Source organism: Megascapheus bottae, chromosome X (genome assembly GCF_031878675.1).
Source record: "Megascapheus bottae isolate mThoBot1 chromosome X, mThoBot2.hap1, whole genome shotgun sequence".
Lineage (NCBI taxonomy): Eukaryota > Metazoa > Chordata > Mammalia > Rodentia > Geomyidae > Megascapheus > Megascapheus bottae.
In genome coordinates, this window is record NC_143547.1 from 23,915,256 (window position 1) to 23,928,365 (window position 13,110).

At 37.4% G+C, this 13,110-nt stretch overlaps 1 protein-coding gene and 1 pseudogene across 12 annotated transcripts in view; one reads left to right on the plus strand and one right to left on the minus strand.

The window, feature by feature from the left end:
* Window positions 1-13,110, minus strand: part of Cask (calcium/calmodulin dependent serine protein kinase) — a 348,085-nt gene that overhangs the window by 43,730 nt on the left and 291,245 nt on the right. For all 12 annotated transcript variants that reach the window (XM_090326444.1, XM_090326441.1, XM_090326450.1 and 9 more), the window contains 3 exons: window positions 8,727-8,915; window positions 6,869-6,947; window positions 734-819 (listed from right to left, as the gene is read on the minus strand). In XM_090326444.1, the coding sequence (XP_090182570.1) occupies window positions 734-819; window positions 6,869-6,947; window positions 8,727-8,915 (354 nt within the window). The remainder of the gene's footprint in view (window positions 1-733; window positions 820-6,868; window positions 6,948-8,726; window positions 8,916-13,110) is intronic.
* LOC150040604 (large ribosomal subunit protein mL42 pseudogene) lies at window positions 3,711-3,956 on the plus strand (annotated as a pseudogene).

The window sequence follows — 13,110 nt, forward strand, 5'->3', positions numbered from 1 at the left end:
TGCTGTGAACACAGGCAAGGCTCTGCTATTCTGCTGTTTCTGCTGCTGCTGTTTTTGTTTGTTTTAATCAGCAGAGTGTATTTAAACATAGATTTTGTAAAGTATGGCCAGAATGGCCTGTTTTGCAGTGGCTTTCATTGTTGCTGCAGAGAAATCCACTACAGTTGGCAGTGACTCAGCGAAACAAAGAGGTTTCTGACATTGTTGATGTCAAGAGATTTGAGGTCAGGAAGAAATGAGTTCACCAGTACATACTGGAAAGTTTTTTCTTTAGGTACAAGAGGTGGACATTCAAACATACAAAGTGCATTTAAACATTTCCCTAGTTGTCAGTTTTTATGAATGTACATAAGTTCTAGTTCACATAAAGGATGGTGCATGAGACACAGATTATGAAAATCCATACTCATTTGTGTGTTAGAAAACAAGCTAATGAGTCCAAGTTTATTATTTTTTTGGTCACTGTTGCTTTTTTGCTGATCCTGGGGCTTGAACTCTGGGCCTGGGCACTGTCCCTGAGCCTCTTTGTCCTCAAGGCTAGTTCTCTATCACTTGAGCTCAGTGCCACTTGTGTTTTTTTCTGTGATTAGGTGGAGATAAGAGTCTCACGGACTTTCCTGCCCAGGCTGAATTCAAACCGTGAGCCTCAGATATCAGACTTCTGAGTAGCTATGATGAAGTTTATCTAACAACAACAACAATAACAACAAAATGAAAGCTTGTATGCACTTACAAGCATTTTCTGCAGCTGTTCCACTGTTTGGTTAGCCACACTGATGCCATTGATTTCTCGAATTTCGTCACCAACATGAAGTGTACCTAAGAAATTACACAAATTTATAAACATGAAATGATATATGCTTTTATAAGAATAAAATCCAAAAGGAGCAATGTAATTAAAAATTAAGTTACATATTGAAAGGCAGCATTTCAGAAACAGGTACAGTTTAGACTGCAGTTAAATTATTAAACTCCTTGAAATTAGCAAACCTCATCAAGGCATTTATATCTACTTGAAGAGGGCACAGTTTTGCTGGCTGGCTGTGTGAGTCTGTTTACTTTTCTGAGAGAAGCAGTGGGTAATGTGGGGCTGACTAAAGCTTTAAGATCCAGACTGCCTGGGTTCAAATTCCAGCCACCTAATATACCTTTAAGCGAAATCACTATACTAATTATATATATGCATTTATCAGGTAATATGCAAAAACCCCCACAAAATGCAAGATACCCTTGGCCTGACAGTCTTCATTTACTACACTGAAAAGTTTGGAGAAATTACTGAAACTTTCCATGCCTTAGATTTCACTTTTATAAAGTGGAGAACTCGTCTTCTAGGCTTGTTTTGCTCAATGAATTTAATACTTGGAAATGGCTTCAATCTGTTCTTGCCTAGTAAGTGTTTAGAAATTCTGTGTTGCTGTTACAATCTACCCACAATAAGACAATGGTTGTCAATTTCCTAAGAGCAGTGATATGATAACATCTATAATACTACATATAAGTCCATCTTTTCATAAAAATCTGTTAGGCATTTCATTATCTTGTACTAGATCCACTGGTAAAGAGGGACTGAAGATCAATGTGTAAAATGTTATATACAATTTTGCTCCCTTATTTGTTAACTTTGTATATATGTACATGCTAATCTAATTTCAATATGAAGAGTTCACAGTAGTTTTTAAAGGTACATATGAATGCGCATATAAATAAAATGGTAAAATGCCTGAGAATGCTGGAGTGTGTATGGAGTGTGTATGCATGCGTGTTTGTGCATGTGAGAAGTAGAGCAAGTATAAAAGAAAAGTAATATGGCCATGAGTTATGGGCAATAACTGCTGTATGCCAGCCCAGGCAAAGTTATAAAAACTCTTTCTCAATCCATAGCCAGATACAGTGGTGTATGACTGTCATCTCACACTACATGTGAGGCTGAGATTGGGAGGACTGTGGTGACAGGCAAGCCTGGGTAGACTGGTCTCAAAGACTATATCTCCATGAGTGCAAGCTGGTGATGACTGGAAGTCCAACAGTAGTCAAGATTGTAGTTCAGGTGTACACACCCAGACAGGAAGTGACATGTTGTTCTAAAAGTAGCTGGTGAAAAATAGAACTGGAGGTGTATCTTAGCAGTATAGTGCCAGGCTATTAAGTGCAAGATCCTGATCTCAACTCTAACCTTGTTTTTGCCAGTCCTGGGGCTTGAACTCAGGGCCTTGGGCTTTCTTAAGGTTAGAGCTCTACCACTTGAGCCACAGCACCATTTCTGGCATTTTCTATGTATGTGGTACTGAGGAATTGAACCTGGGTCTTGGTGCATACTAGGCAAGCACTCTATCACTAGGCCAAACTCCCAGCCCTGATCTCAACTCTAGAATTACCAATGAAACCAAATCAGACTTAAAATTCTGTTCTGTCTAGGACAGATTAAGAGTGACTAGTCTCACAGGAGTTGAAACCTCTAAGAACGTATCTCATGTTCACCTTCCCTTCTCCCCTCCATGCAATAGGATCTTGCAGAGTGAATTCAGATGGTGGCAAACTCAAGGTGACATGACTGAGTGATTAGGGTGAATACCAAAGCAGCAATGCCTGCTACCTGGATTCAGTGCATTGGGCTGATAGCAAATGGATGAAACGGCACTAAGGATTCGCTAAGGAGTCAAGACTGAGATCAGTGGCATACTATGACATGGCAACAGGTTAAACAAGGAACAAGCCCTCTCTAGAGAAATGTGTTTACAGTTTAAACCCACAGGGCTTCTACTAACTAGAACATCAAGGAACTCACAACCAAAGATCACCAAAAGTACAATACAGTGAGCTATTGTGAGAGTTATCAGGAAGCCCACAAATTAGAATCTCACTGATAATAGATGCGGGACTTCTCAGAGAATATAAAATAGCTGGATGTTCTATGCTGACAAAGATTCAGTTAAAGTTGGGTCCCAATAAGAAGCTACTAGGTATGAACAAATATAAAAATAAAAATAAATGAGTAATAACCAAATAAGCATATATACAATCATGAGAAAGGGTATCAATGTTTGTGAAGTAATACACCTTCTATCTGGTGAATACAATGTAACCCTTCTAATAATTACAATAAAAATATATGAAAAAATAAATAAAATTTCCTCCAATAGTTTAGAATAAAAAGTAATGTATAAATGAAAAAAAAATAAATGCCTAAAACACAAATGCAAGTGTGGAGGCAAAAGGATGGGCTCCACAGAATGAAAATTGGTCTGCCTAGAAAGAAGTTTTAAGGGAAAGTTCTTTGGAAATATCTTTTTTTTCATATATTCTTTTATTGGAATTAATAGAAGGGTTACATGATATTTGCCAGATAGGTGGTGCATTAATTCCCATACATTGATACCCTTTCACATGTGTTGGTCCCCATTTCCCTCCCCCCACCCCCACCCCTCATCTTGTTTTCCCCCGTTGCCTATCCAATTTCAAATAACCAAATACAAATATATCCGATATATCAGGTAACAAAGTGAGATACTGTAACAATATGAGATAACCAAGGGACAACAAAAGAGATGAGAGATAACATAGTACCTTAAGAAGAACAATCATTCATTATATGGCTTATGTTTCTATATCCTAGAGATCCTTTCATTCAGCGTCCTACTATATGGCCTTTTGTATCAAGGTTTTGCTCTATTGCAAATCATCCTGCCTGATAAGTATCCTGATATATGATGATAGCAACAGTAAAGTGGGTGATATCAAAGAGAACTATCTTGAAGCATTTACTTCTGATTGTGTGTTGTCATAAATCTATCTATTCTCTTCCAGATGACTAGAAGTGCAAACTGGAGGCTGCTTTGACATCTAATGGTATGCGAATTGCATGCTACCATCCTTCTGTGGACATTCTCTATGAACACACTAAACCCATCCATCAGCTAGATTCCGTGCATAATAAACACACAATCACATTCTGAAACAAGACTGGAAGAAAAAGATTACCATCTTGAGCATGGACCCATGATAGAACAACCTACTACTAAGCACTGCTGGTAACCTTTTAGACCACAGATGTCATAAGAAAATGAATCCTGCTAGACAGATGATATCAAGGTTCTCAGAAGAAACATCCATGTGGAGAGACAGTTAAACTTCAGTACAACATAGAGGAAAACATCCAACAAGAAAAGACAACAACCTACAAAGCAAGGACAATTGTAGTAAAACTGGACTTTTCAATATTAAACATTGTTTTCCAATGGATGGTCTTAGGAGGAACAATAAAACAAATAACATTGTCAACTTTGTATATATCCAAACAAAAACAGTTGTAGATATAAAATAGGATGGAACTAGAACAGTGAGACAGAAGAATACATAAGGTAGAAAGGGTGTGATCACTTTAGTGTTTATATGTCATTGTCTTGAGAGTGGGATTAAGAAGGGTGGTTTGCTCATGCCTGTAATCAATGTTACTCAGGAGACTAGGGCAGAATTATAAATTTAACTAGACTGAGCAATACAGCAAGACTTTGTCTTAAAAGAATGTTTAACTTACATTGTTTAACTTTAGTATATAGAAAGTTAAATAAGCATGATAAAATTTTAAGGTAACTACCCAAATAATAAAAATAGGGAGTTAAGTTCTAAACTACCATCAGGGAGACAATGAGATAGAAAAGAATGACAAACCAGGATATAGAGACAAAAGCCATATAATGAGTGATTTTTGTCCTTAATGTACTATGTTATCGTCCATCTCTTTTGCTGTCCCTTGGTTATCTCATATTGTTACAGTATTTTACCTTGTTATCTGATCTATTGTATATATGCTTATGTGGTTATTTGAAATCAGATACAGAAGGGGGGAAAACAAGATGAGGGTTGGAGATGGGAGGAGGGAAATGGAAACTAAGACATGAGAAAGGGTATCAATGTTTGCAAAGTAATGCACCTTCTATCTTGTGAATATAATGTAACCCTTCTAATAATTACAATAAAAATATATAAAAAAGAAAAGAATGACAAAATCAATTATCATAGACTAAATACATAAAAATAAAGAAGCAAGATGAATCATCATAATAAATATTAAATGCACTAACTCATGATCAGATAGAGATAATCAGAATATATGAAAGTAAAAAAGCTAGCTTTGGCAATGTTTGAAAGATTAAAGCAAACAGAGAAAGGATAATTAGAGATAAAAGGATGAGAGCAGATACACTAGTAAATACCGAGACAAGGCTGGAATAACTATATTAAAGCTAGATGAAAGGTTTCAAGTACAAAGTACTGTTAATGACTGAAATGGTTACTATATATTATGATGTGCCCAACAACACAGCTTCAAATAAGTCCATATCAAGAGATCTAACAAGTAGAAATTGGAAAATCCTAATCATAATAATGATATGTTTCAACAGTTACTGATTGTTCAAGAAGATTAGTCAAGATATAGCAGATATGAACAGAAGCATTAGCAAAACCAGTTCAGTTATTTTATAGGGAACCATGCGATAGCAATTATAAAATAAATTAAGTATATACACAAACCACTTACAAAAATGATTTAAGTGCTATGTTAAAAAGCAAGTGTTAGGGGGTAGGAGATTGGCCTAATAGTAGAGAGTTTGCCTAGCATGCACAAAGACCTGGGTTTGCTTCCTTAGTACTGTATACATAGAAAAAGCCAGAAGTGGTACTGTGGCTCAAGTGGTAGAGCTCAAGCCTTGAAAAAGCCCAAGGACAGAGCTCAGGCCCTGAGAGCTCAAGCCTGGGGCTAGCAACAACAACAAAAACAAAACAAAAACAAGTGTTAGCAAGGCGCTGAGAAATGAAGTTATGCATATCACATTCTCTGACCATAAGGCAGTTTAAAGATATATTACAGAAGAGTAAAATACCCTCAGATGTGGAACATAAAATAACACCTGTAAGTATCTTATAGGTGATGAAAAGGATCATAGCAGAAATGTAAAACCATGACTGACAGGATGACAATAAAATGGTGCATATTAAAACTGGTGGTTTGGAGATATAGTAATATATTTTAGTCCCTTGTTCTTTCCTTCCTCCCTCCCATGTTGGGGAGCACAAGCCCTAAACTTCACCAATTTGAGGCAAACATTCTATCACTGAGCTCCACTGCTAGTTTTGAGGTTTTAGTTTTAAGTGCACATGGTAAAAAGAAAAGGAGGATTGAGAATAAATGAAGTGCATTTGTCTCAAAGAAAAGGATCCTACCAGGAGAATCACTTATCATATCTTGTAAATATTAATGTGTACAAAGTCCTTTCAAAGAAATTCCTAAGTCTACATACCCAAATCCTGCCTAGCCCTGACAATCAACTGCATTTTTAAATTACCTTTAGATAGTTGTAGAAAGGAGTTGTCATATGTGCAAAGCAGTTTGATCAATGCAACTGAAGGTTTACTTCTACAAAACAGTCATTCTTCATTTACTTAGTCCTTGGTGAATTCTCTGAACGACTATACTTACTATAGCAACCATTATGAATTTACTTATTGATTTGACACCTTGTGTCATTTAATTTTCATATTATTAGTTACCTAACTGTCTGATGTCCTAAGGTATCAAGAGTATATCTCATTCTTGAGCCAATAAGTGAGCCAGCTATTCTTAAACTTATTCAACTTTGTGTGTGTGTATACTTTACATATAGATCATATGCATATATGTTTAGTATTCTAGTAAAGATATCTTCCTTAAAATAGTATCAAGGAATGCTCTGTGATCCCTTGATTCCTGTGGTCTCTGATAAGTCTGTGGTCTAGAGATGCTCAAAGCCAAGAGAAGTCTAATATATCTTCTCATCATATGTGTATTCTGTAGCATTGCAGCCAAAATATTACAGATGAAACTTACCTTGCCTGTGAATCATGCCACCATGCATAATTCTTGCAACAATGCAGTGATTGAGCTCATTCATTTTCAAAGTGATTCCCTGTTTTAAAAAATAAAAAGGTTCAGTAAGAGTAGGATTATTATGAAAAAGTGTGTGTGTGTGTGTGTGTGTGTGTGTGTGTACCAATCCTGGGGTTTGGCCTCAGAGCATGGGTGCTGTCCCTGAGCTTTGGTACTCACGGCTAGAGCTCTACCACTTGAGCTGTAGCTCCATTTCCTGCCCTTTGGTGATTAAATATAAATAAGAGTCTCACACACTTTCTTGGCTCAGCCGGCTCCAAATTGAGATCCTTAGATTTCACACTCTAGAGTAGCTAGGATTATAAGCATGTAGGATTGCAACCAATTGGTACTGGTCCCTAGTCCTTTTTTCCTTTTTCTTTTGTGCTAGTACAAGGACTTGAACTCAGGGGCTTTAACTCTAATGTAGCCATTTCTACTTAAGACTGACACTCTACCACACCCCAACTTCCTAATATGTTCCATTATTTATTAAATCCGTTCACATCTTTTCATCTTAACATTCATCCCTCTAGCTCACAGTCTCATTATGTCTTCCCTGTGCCATTTCAATAACAGTCCCCTAACTAGTGTCCCTAGACTCACTCTTGTTCCCTTCCATACATTCTCTAAAGTTCTAAAATGAAAATGTGATCCATCTCCTTGCTTACAATCCCCTAGTAGTTCTGGCCACTGGTGGCTCACATCTGCAATCCTAGCTACTCAGGAGGCTGAGATTTCAAGATCATAGTTCAAAGCCAGCTCAGGGAGGAAAATCCATAAGACTCTTGGGTGAAAAAACAAACTCAGGAATAATCCCTATGCCCTGAGTTCAAGCCCCAGGTCCTACACCAAGACAAATAAACACACAAACCCCCAAACAAAACTAAGCAAAAAAAAAATCAAACCAACCAACCAACTTCCAAACCTCTAAGCTTCTTACTTTTTTGAGATAAAGACTCTTTAACGTGTCTTTCAACACTTGTATGGGCCTATCCTGGCCCCTCACTTTGCTGTCCACAGTCCAGCATGGTGCCTGCTTTCTATTTGGAAACTTACTTGGTTTTCCTGCCCCCACTCACATCCCCTTGTCCTACTCCGTGATCTTCCAGGAATCTTAATCTCAGTCTCTGAGGATCTTATGAGAAGGAGAGCTTCAACATCAATTTTATTCCAATCCTATTCTTCAACATGGAGGAAAAAATATCTGCCTATTTTTCATTCTTTTCTTTGCAATCACAGAGGATTTTACCTTTTGCATGAATGTTACCACTATGACTGTGTGTGTGTGTGTGTGTGTGTGTGTGTGTGTGTGTGTGTGTGTGTGTGTGTGTGTGTGTGTGTGTGTGTGTATGTGTCCTGGGGCTAGAACTGTGCCTGAGCACTGTTTCTGAGCTTGAGCTACTTTTTCTTCCTTTCAAGATTAGTGTTCTAGCACTTGAGTCACAATTCCATTTCTGGCCTTTTGCTGGTTAATTGGAAGTAAGAGTCCCAGCCTGCCAAGGCTGGCTTTGAACCATGATCCTCAGAACTCAAACTTTGAATAGCTGGGATTACAGGTGTGAGCCACTGGTGCCTCGCTAACTTTGTGTTTGTAAAGTTGAAAGGCAATTGTGAAAGGAGAGGTAAGAAGAACGAAGATGGTTAACACTTAGTATTAGCCAGAACATTTCTTAGCATGAAAAGGGGAAACTGAAGATCTAGAAGCTGATTTCTTTGGAACAATCATGTCCTCCTTCCCTCTTCATTTCTAGTAGTGATGGTTAGTACACCTAACCTGGATTTATGAGAGAAAGGAGGGAAAAATTTTCCTACTTACCATTGGTTCATCCGTGTTCTTTTGGAACTGCACCAGACGAACTCTGGTCACATTCTCCATATCCATGTCTCCGTTGGCGCTTTCTGGAGAGTCACCATTTAGATAGGGAGAGGTGGGAGGAGGTGTAACCCTCAATGCTTCATCGCTGTAAACTTCATGTGCCACTACATCATGAGTCTGAAGTAAGGCCTAGTATTTTTTTTATGAAAGAAGGATCATTTTAATAACATTACCCAATGAAAATCTATTATAGAAATTCTCTACCTCTCAAAGGTATCTGTCATTGGCAGAGAACTCAAACTGCATTACAACCAGATCTTGAGTTGGTTCTTTTGGGGATAAGTAATCATGATGGCTTGAAATTTTTTTTTAAAGAAAGAATAATGAGGAACAAATCAATAGATGTGTTTGTCAAGTACCTAGGCAACAGGAGTGATCTGATAGTATGAAGATGGATCTAACTAGTTCAAATAAAGGCTGACATACTGAAATTCCAAATAACAGAAGAAAGAACCATCTATTAAAAGAGGTAGCACGCCAGGTGCCAGTGGCTCACGTCTGTAATACTAGTTACTCAGGAGGCTGAGACCTGAGGATCATGGTTCAAAGCCAGATCAAGCAAGAAAGTCTGAAAGACTCTTATCGTCAATTGACCACCAGAAACCGGAAGTGGTGTTGTGACTCAAGTGGTAGAGCCTAGAGCCATATCCCTGAGCTGAAGAGGTCAGGGATAGTGCTCAGGCCCATAGTTCAAATCCCATAACTAACAGAAAAAAAATAGCAAATTTGTGCTGGGGATTAAAGTGGAAATATAAAAGAAATGATGCAATAATGGTATACTGAAAAAATATCTTTCACGAACAGTATTAACCCTGTCATATAACCCAAACATTTAAAAATTATAATATATGATTTAGTAAAATAAATAAACTACATAGTGTTTCAATCACCAGAAATTTATTAAATCATCACATATGTCATAGATGTCAAAATCTAAACCTTAAAATATTTTGCTCATTTTTATTTCTTGGAGCACTTGGATAAATTAAAGTTAAAAATTATTGCTACTTGTTTTTCTTTTTTTTCAATAACTGTATGTATTTACTTCATGTAATTTGATAAGTTTTAATATATGAGTATTCTTTTTTTCATATATTTATTGTAATTAATAGAAGGGTTACATTATATTTGGCAGATAGAAGGTACATTAATTCACATACATTGATACCCTTTCTCATGTCTTGATCCCCATTTCCCTCCCCCTACCCCCACCCCTCACCTTGTTTCCCCCTTCCCTATCCAATTTCAATTAACCAAATACTAATATATCCAATATATCAGATAACAAAGTAAGATACTGTAACTATATGAGATAAGCTACTTGTTCTTGCATAGCCCAATCATATATGAAATAACATCTTATTAATTTTTAATATCTTTAGTTGTACAAAAGGGTTTCAATTCAATAAGTGAGATTATGAGTACAATGCGTCTTGATCAATGTAATTTCTTTGTATGTGATGAATCTGGATAATGAATGCCCTTTGTTCTTCTATAAAAGGATATTTTTCTATACAATGCACTTTTTCTGCCATCATCAAAAATACTTTCTAATAAGTACTAGTATTTGAAGAAATACATTTATTTCAAAGAGAATCTACAGCTGACTATTTGTATGGAATTTTATATCTATTTTATTTATTTTAGTGCTATACATTTGAAATTATTTTTCCTTTTTTTCCAATTGTATTTTATTGTTGGGGTGATGTAAAGAGGGGTTACAGTCACATTCGTCAGGTAGTGGCTACATTACTTCTTGAACACTGATATCCCTTCTGAAGTTTTTCTCCCAGATTCCCTTCCCCCAACACCTCTCAAGCATTTATAATTTTAACTGTACATTTACTTTGATCTGTAGAGAGTATGTTAATAAAATACCTGTAGCTATTGAAATGCAATGAAAATTGTTATAAAAGTATAACCCATAGCATCTAAAGTTAGGGGGTAAACTAGATGATGGGGGGATGGAGGGAAGGAAATGGGGACAAAACATGAGAAGGGGTATCAATGTATGAGAATAATGTACCCTCTATCTGGAGAATATAAATGTAACCCCTCTATACAATCCAATAAAAATAATATTCTGTGCAGAAATGTAAAAAAATAAATAATAAATAAAAATTAGGGCTGGATGGGGTGGCTCATGCCTGTAATCCTAGTTACTCAGGAGGCTGATATCTGAGGATTGAGGTTCAAAGACACTCTGGGCACTAAAGACTGTGAACTGTTATCTCCAATTAAGCACCAGAAAGCTGGAAGTGGCACTGTGACTCAAGGAGTAGGGTGGTAGACTTAGGCTGAAGAGCTCAGGGACAGTGCCCAGGCACAGAGTTCAAGCCCCATGATGACAAAAACAAAAACAAAAAACAGAGAAACTTATTAGGGGACTGAAATGTAGCGTAGTGGTAGAGCATTTACATAGCATACATGAAGCCCTGGACTTGATTCCGTGGTACCACATATTCAGAAAAAGCTGAAAGTGGTGCTGTGGCTCAAGTGGCAGGGTGCTAGCATTGAGTAAAATTGCCGAAGCCCTTGAGTTCAAGCCCCAGGACTGGCAAAAATAAAACAAAACAAAAATAGCACAACGTTTTAAAGCTATGGCTTTTTTTTTTATCCTGGTCTTGGGGCTTCTACTCAGGTACTGAGCACTGTCCTTGAGCTTTTTTGTTCATTATAGTCTACTTCCAGCTCTACTTCCCACTTTTTGGGGTGGTTAATTGGATAGGGACAAAAGTCTCCTGGGCTTTCTTGCCAGAGCTGCTTGGAACAACAAATCTCAGCTCTCACTCAACCTCCTGAGTAGCTAGGATTTATAGGCATGAGACAAAGTGCCACTGTTACCTGGTGGCTATTTTTTTCTTTTTTTCTTTTTGCCAGTCCTGGGGCTTGAACTCAGGAACTGGGTGCTGTCCTTGAGCATTTTTTTTTTGCTGAAGGCTAGTGCTCTATCACCTGAGCCATAGCACCACATCCAGCCTTTTATGATAGTTGACTGGAGATAAAAGTCTCCTAGAAGGCCGGGAGTTTGGCCTAGTGGTTAAAGTGCTTGCCTAGCATGCATGAAGACCCGGGTTCGATTCCTCGGTACCACATACATAGAAAAAAAAAGCTGGAAGTGGTGCTGAGGCTCAAGTGGTAGAGCTCTAGCCTTGAGAAAAGTCTAAGGACAGTGCTCAGGCCCTGAGCTCAAGTCCAGGACTGGCAAAAAAAAAAAAAAAAACAGTCTCCTAGACTTCACTGCCTAGGCTGGCTTTGAACAGCAATCCTCAGATCTCAGCCTCTTGAGCAGCTAGGATTACAGGTGTGAGCCACCAGTGCCTTGCTGCCTGGTGGCGCTTTAGTTTTGAAGGCATGCATACAAGGCTAAAAATAAAGCAACAATCAGATAAAATCAAATAGAAGATAGTGATGATTTGTGACCAGTAGACAATATACTTTGAGCTATCTCTGCATTGGGTCTTTTATGGCAACAGATACTGACACGTCTCAGATATTGGTCTCACCATCTGCTAGGGTTTGGGAGAAAGCTATAGATGGACAAAGAACTATGCATGGCTTGAAAGAAGTAGGCCCTGGAGACCTTGGCTTCTTCATCCATGTTCTGATGGCATACTATACTGGTACTCCTGAGCTTGGGCATGGAGGTTATGCCATGTGAGCAATTGTTTTCCTATGGTTTGTGGTCCACTGAAAAAAATCTATGGTTTAGGACAGAGAACAAAAATCAGTAATAGGTAAACATAAATCTTCACCTGGCAAAAGCATATTCATCCTGTGAAGCATGGAGATATTTTTCATAACTAGTGACTTTTAAAACAAGAGCCTTTGAGGCTCTATGGGCTGGAGAAAATGTTTATGCTGCTTTTTGTGGATTATTTCTATTCATCTTTTAAAGTTATATAAGTAGGCACTTGCATTTAATGTATTATTTATAAGGAAGAATAAATCAACAGTCACAAAATAAGATCCAAACTGAATTTTAAAAAATTGTTACATTATGTCAACAAATAATGTCATACTTGATATCAGGCATACTTTGCTACTGTGAAAAATTTATGCCACAAAATAAAGCTAAATCTCAAGGCCTAATTTAAAAAGCTTAAAAAATATATAATATAAAAATAGGGAAGACAAATCTTTTTCAGTTGTGTTTTACAGTATGACTGAGAAACTGTTAATAAGCTATAAGTGCCATCAGGGTATTTTTGTTTGTGTATCTGGTTTACTAATTAAGATGCAGATCTCACTTACTTTCTGCCTATGCTGGCCTTGAACCACAATTCAGTCTACTGAGTAGCTGCTAATACAGGTGTGTGCCACT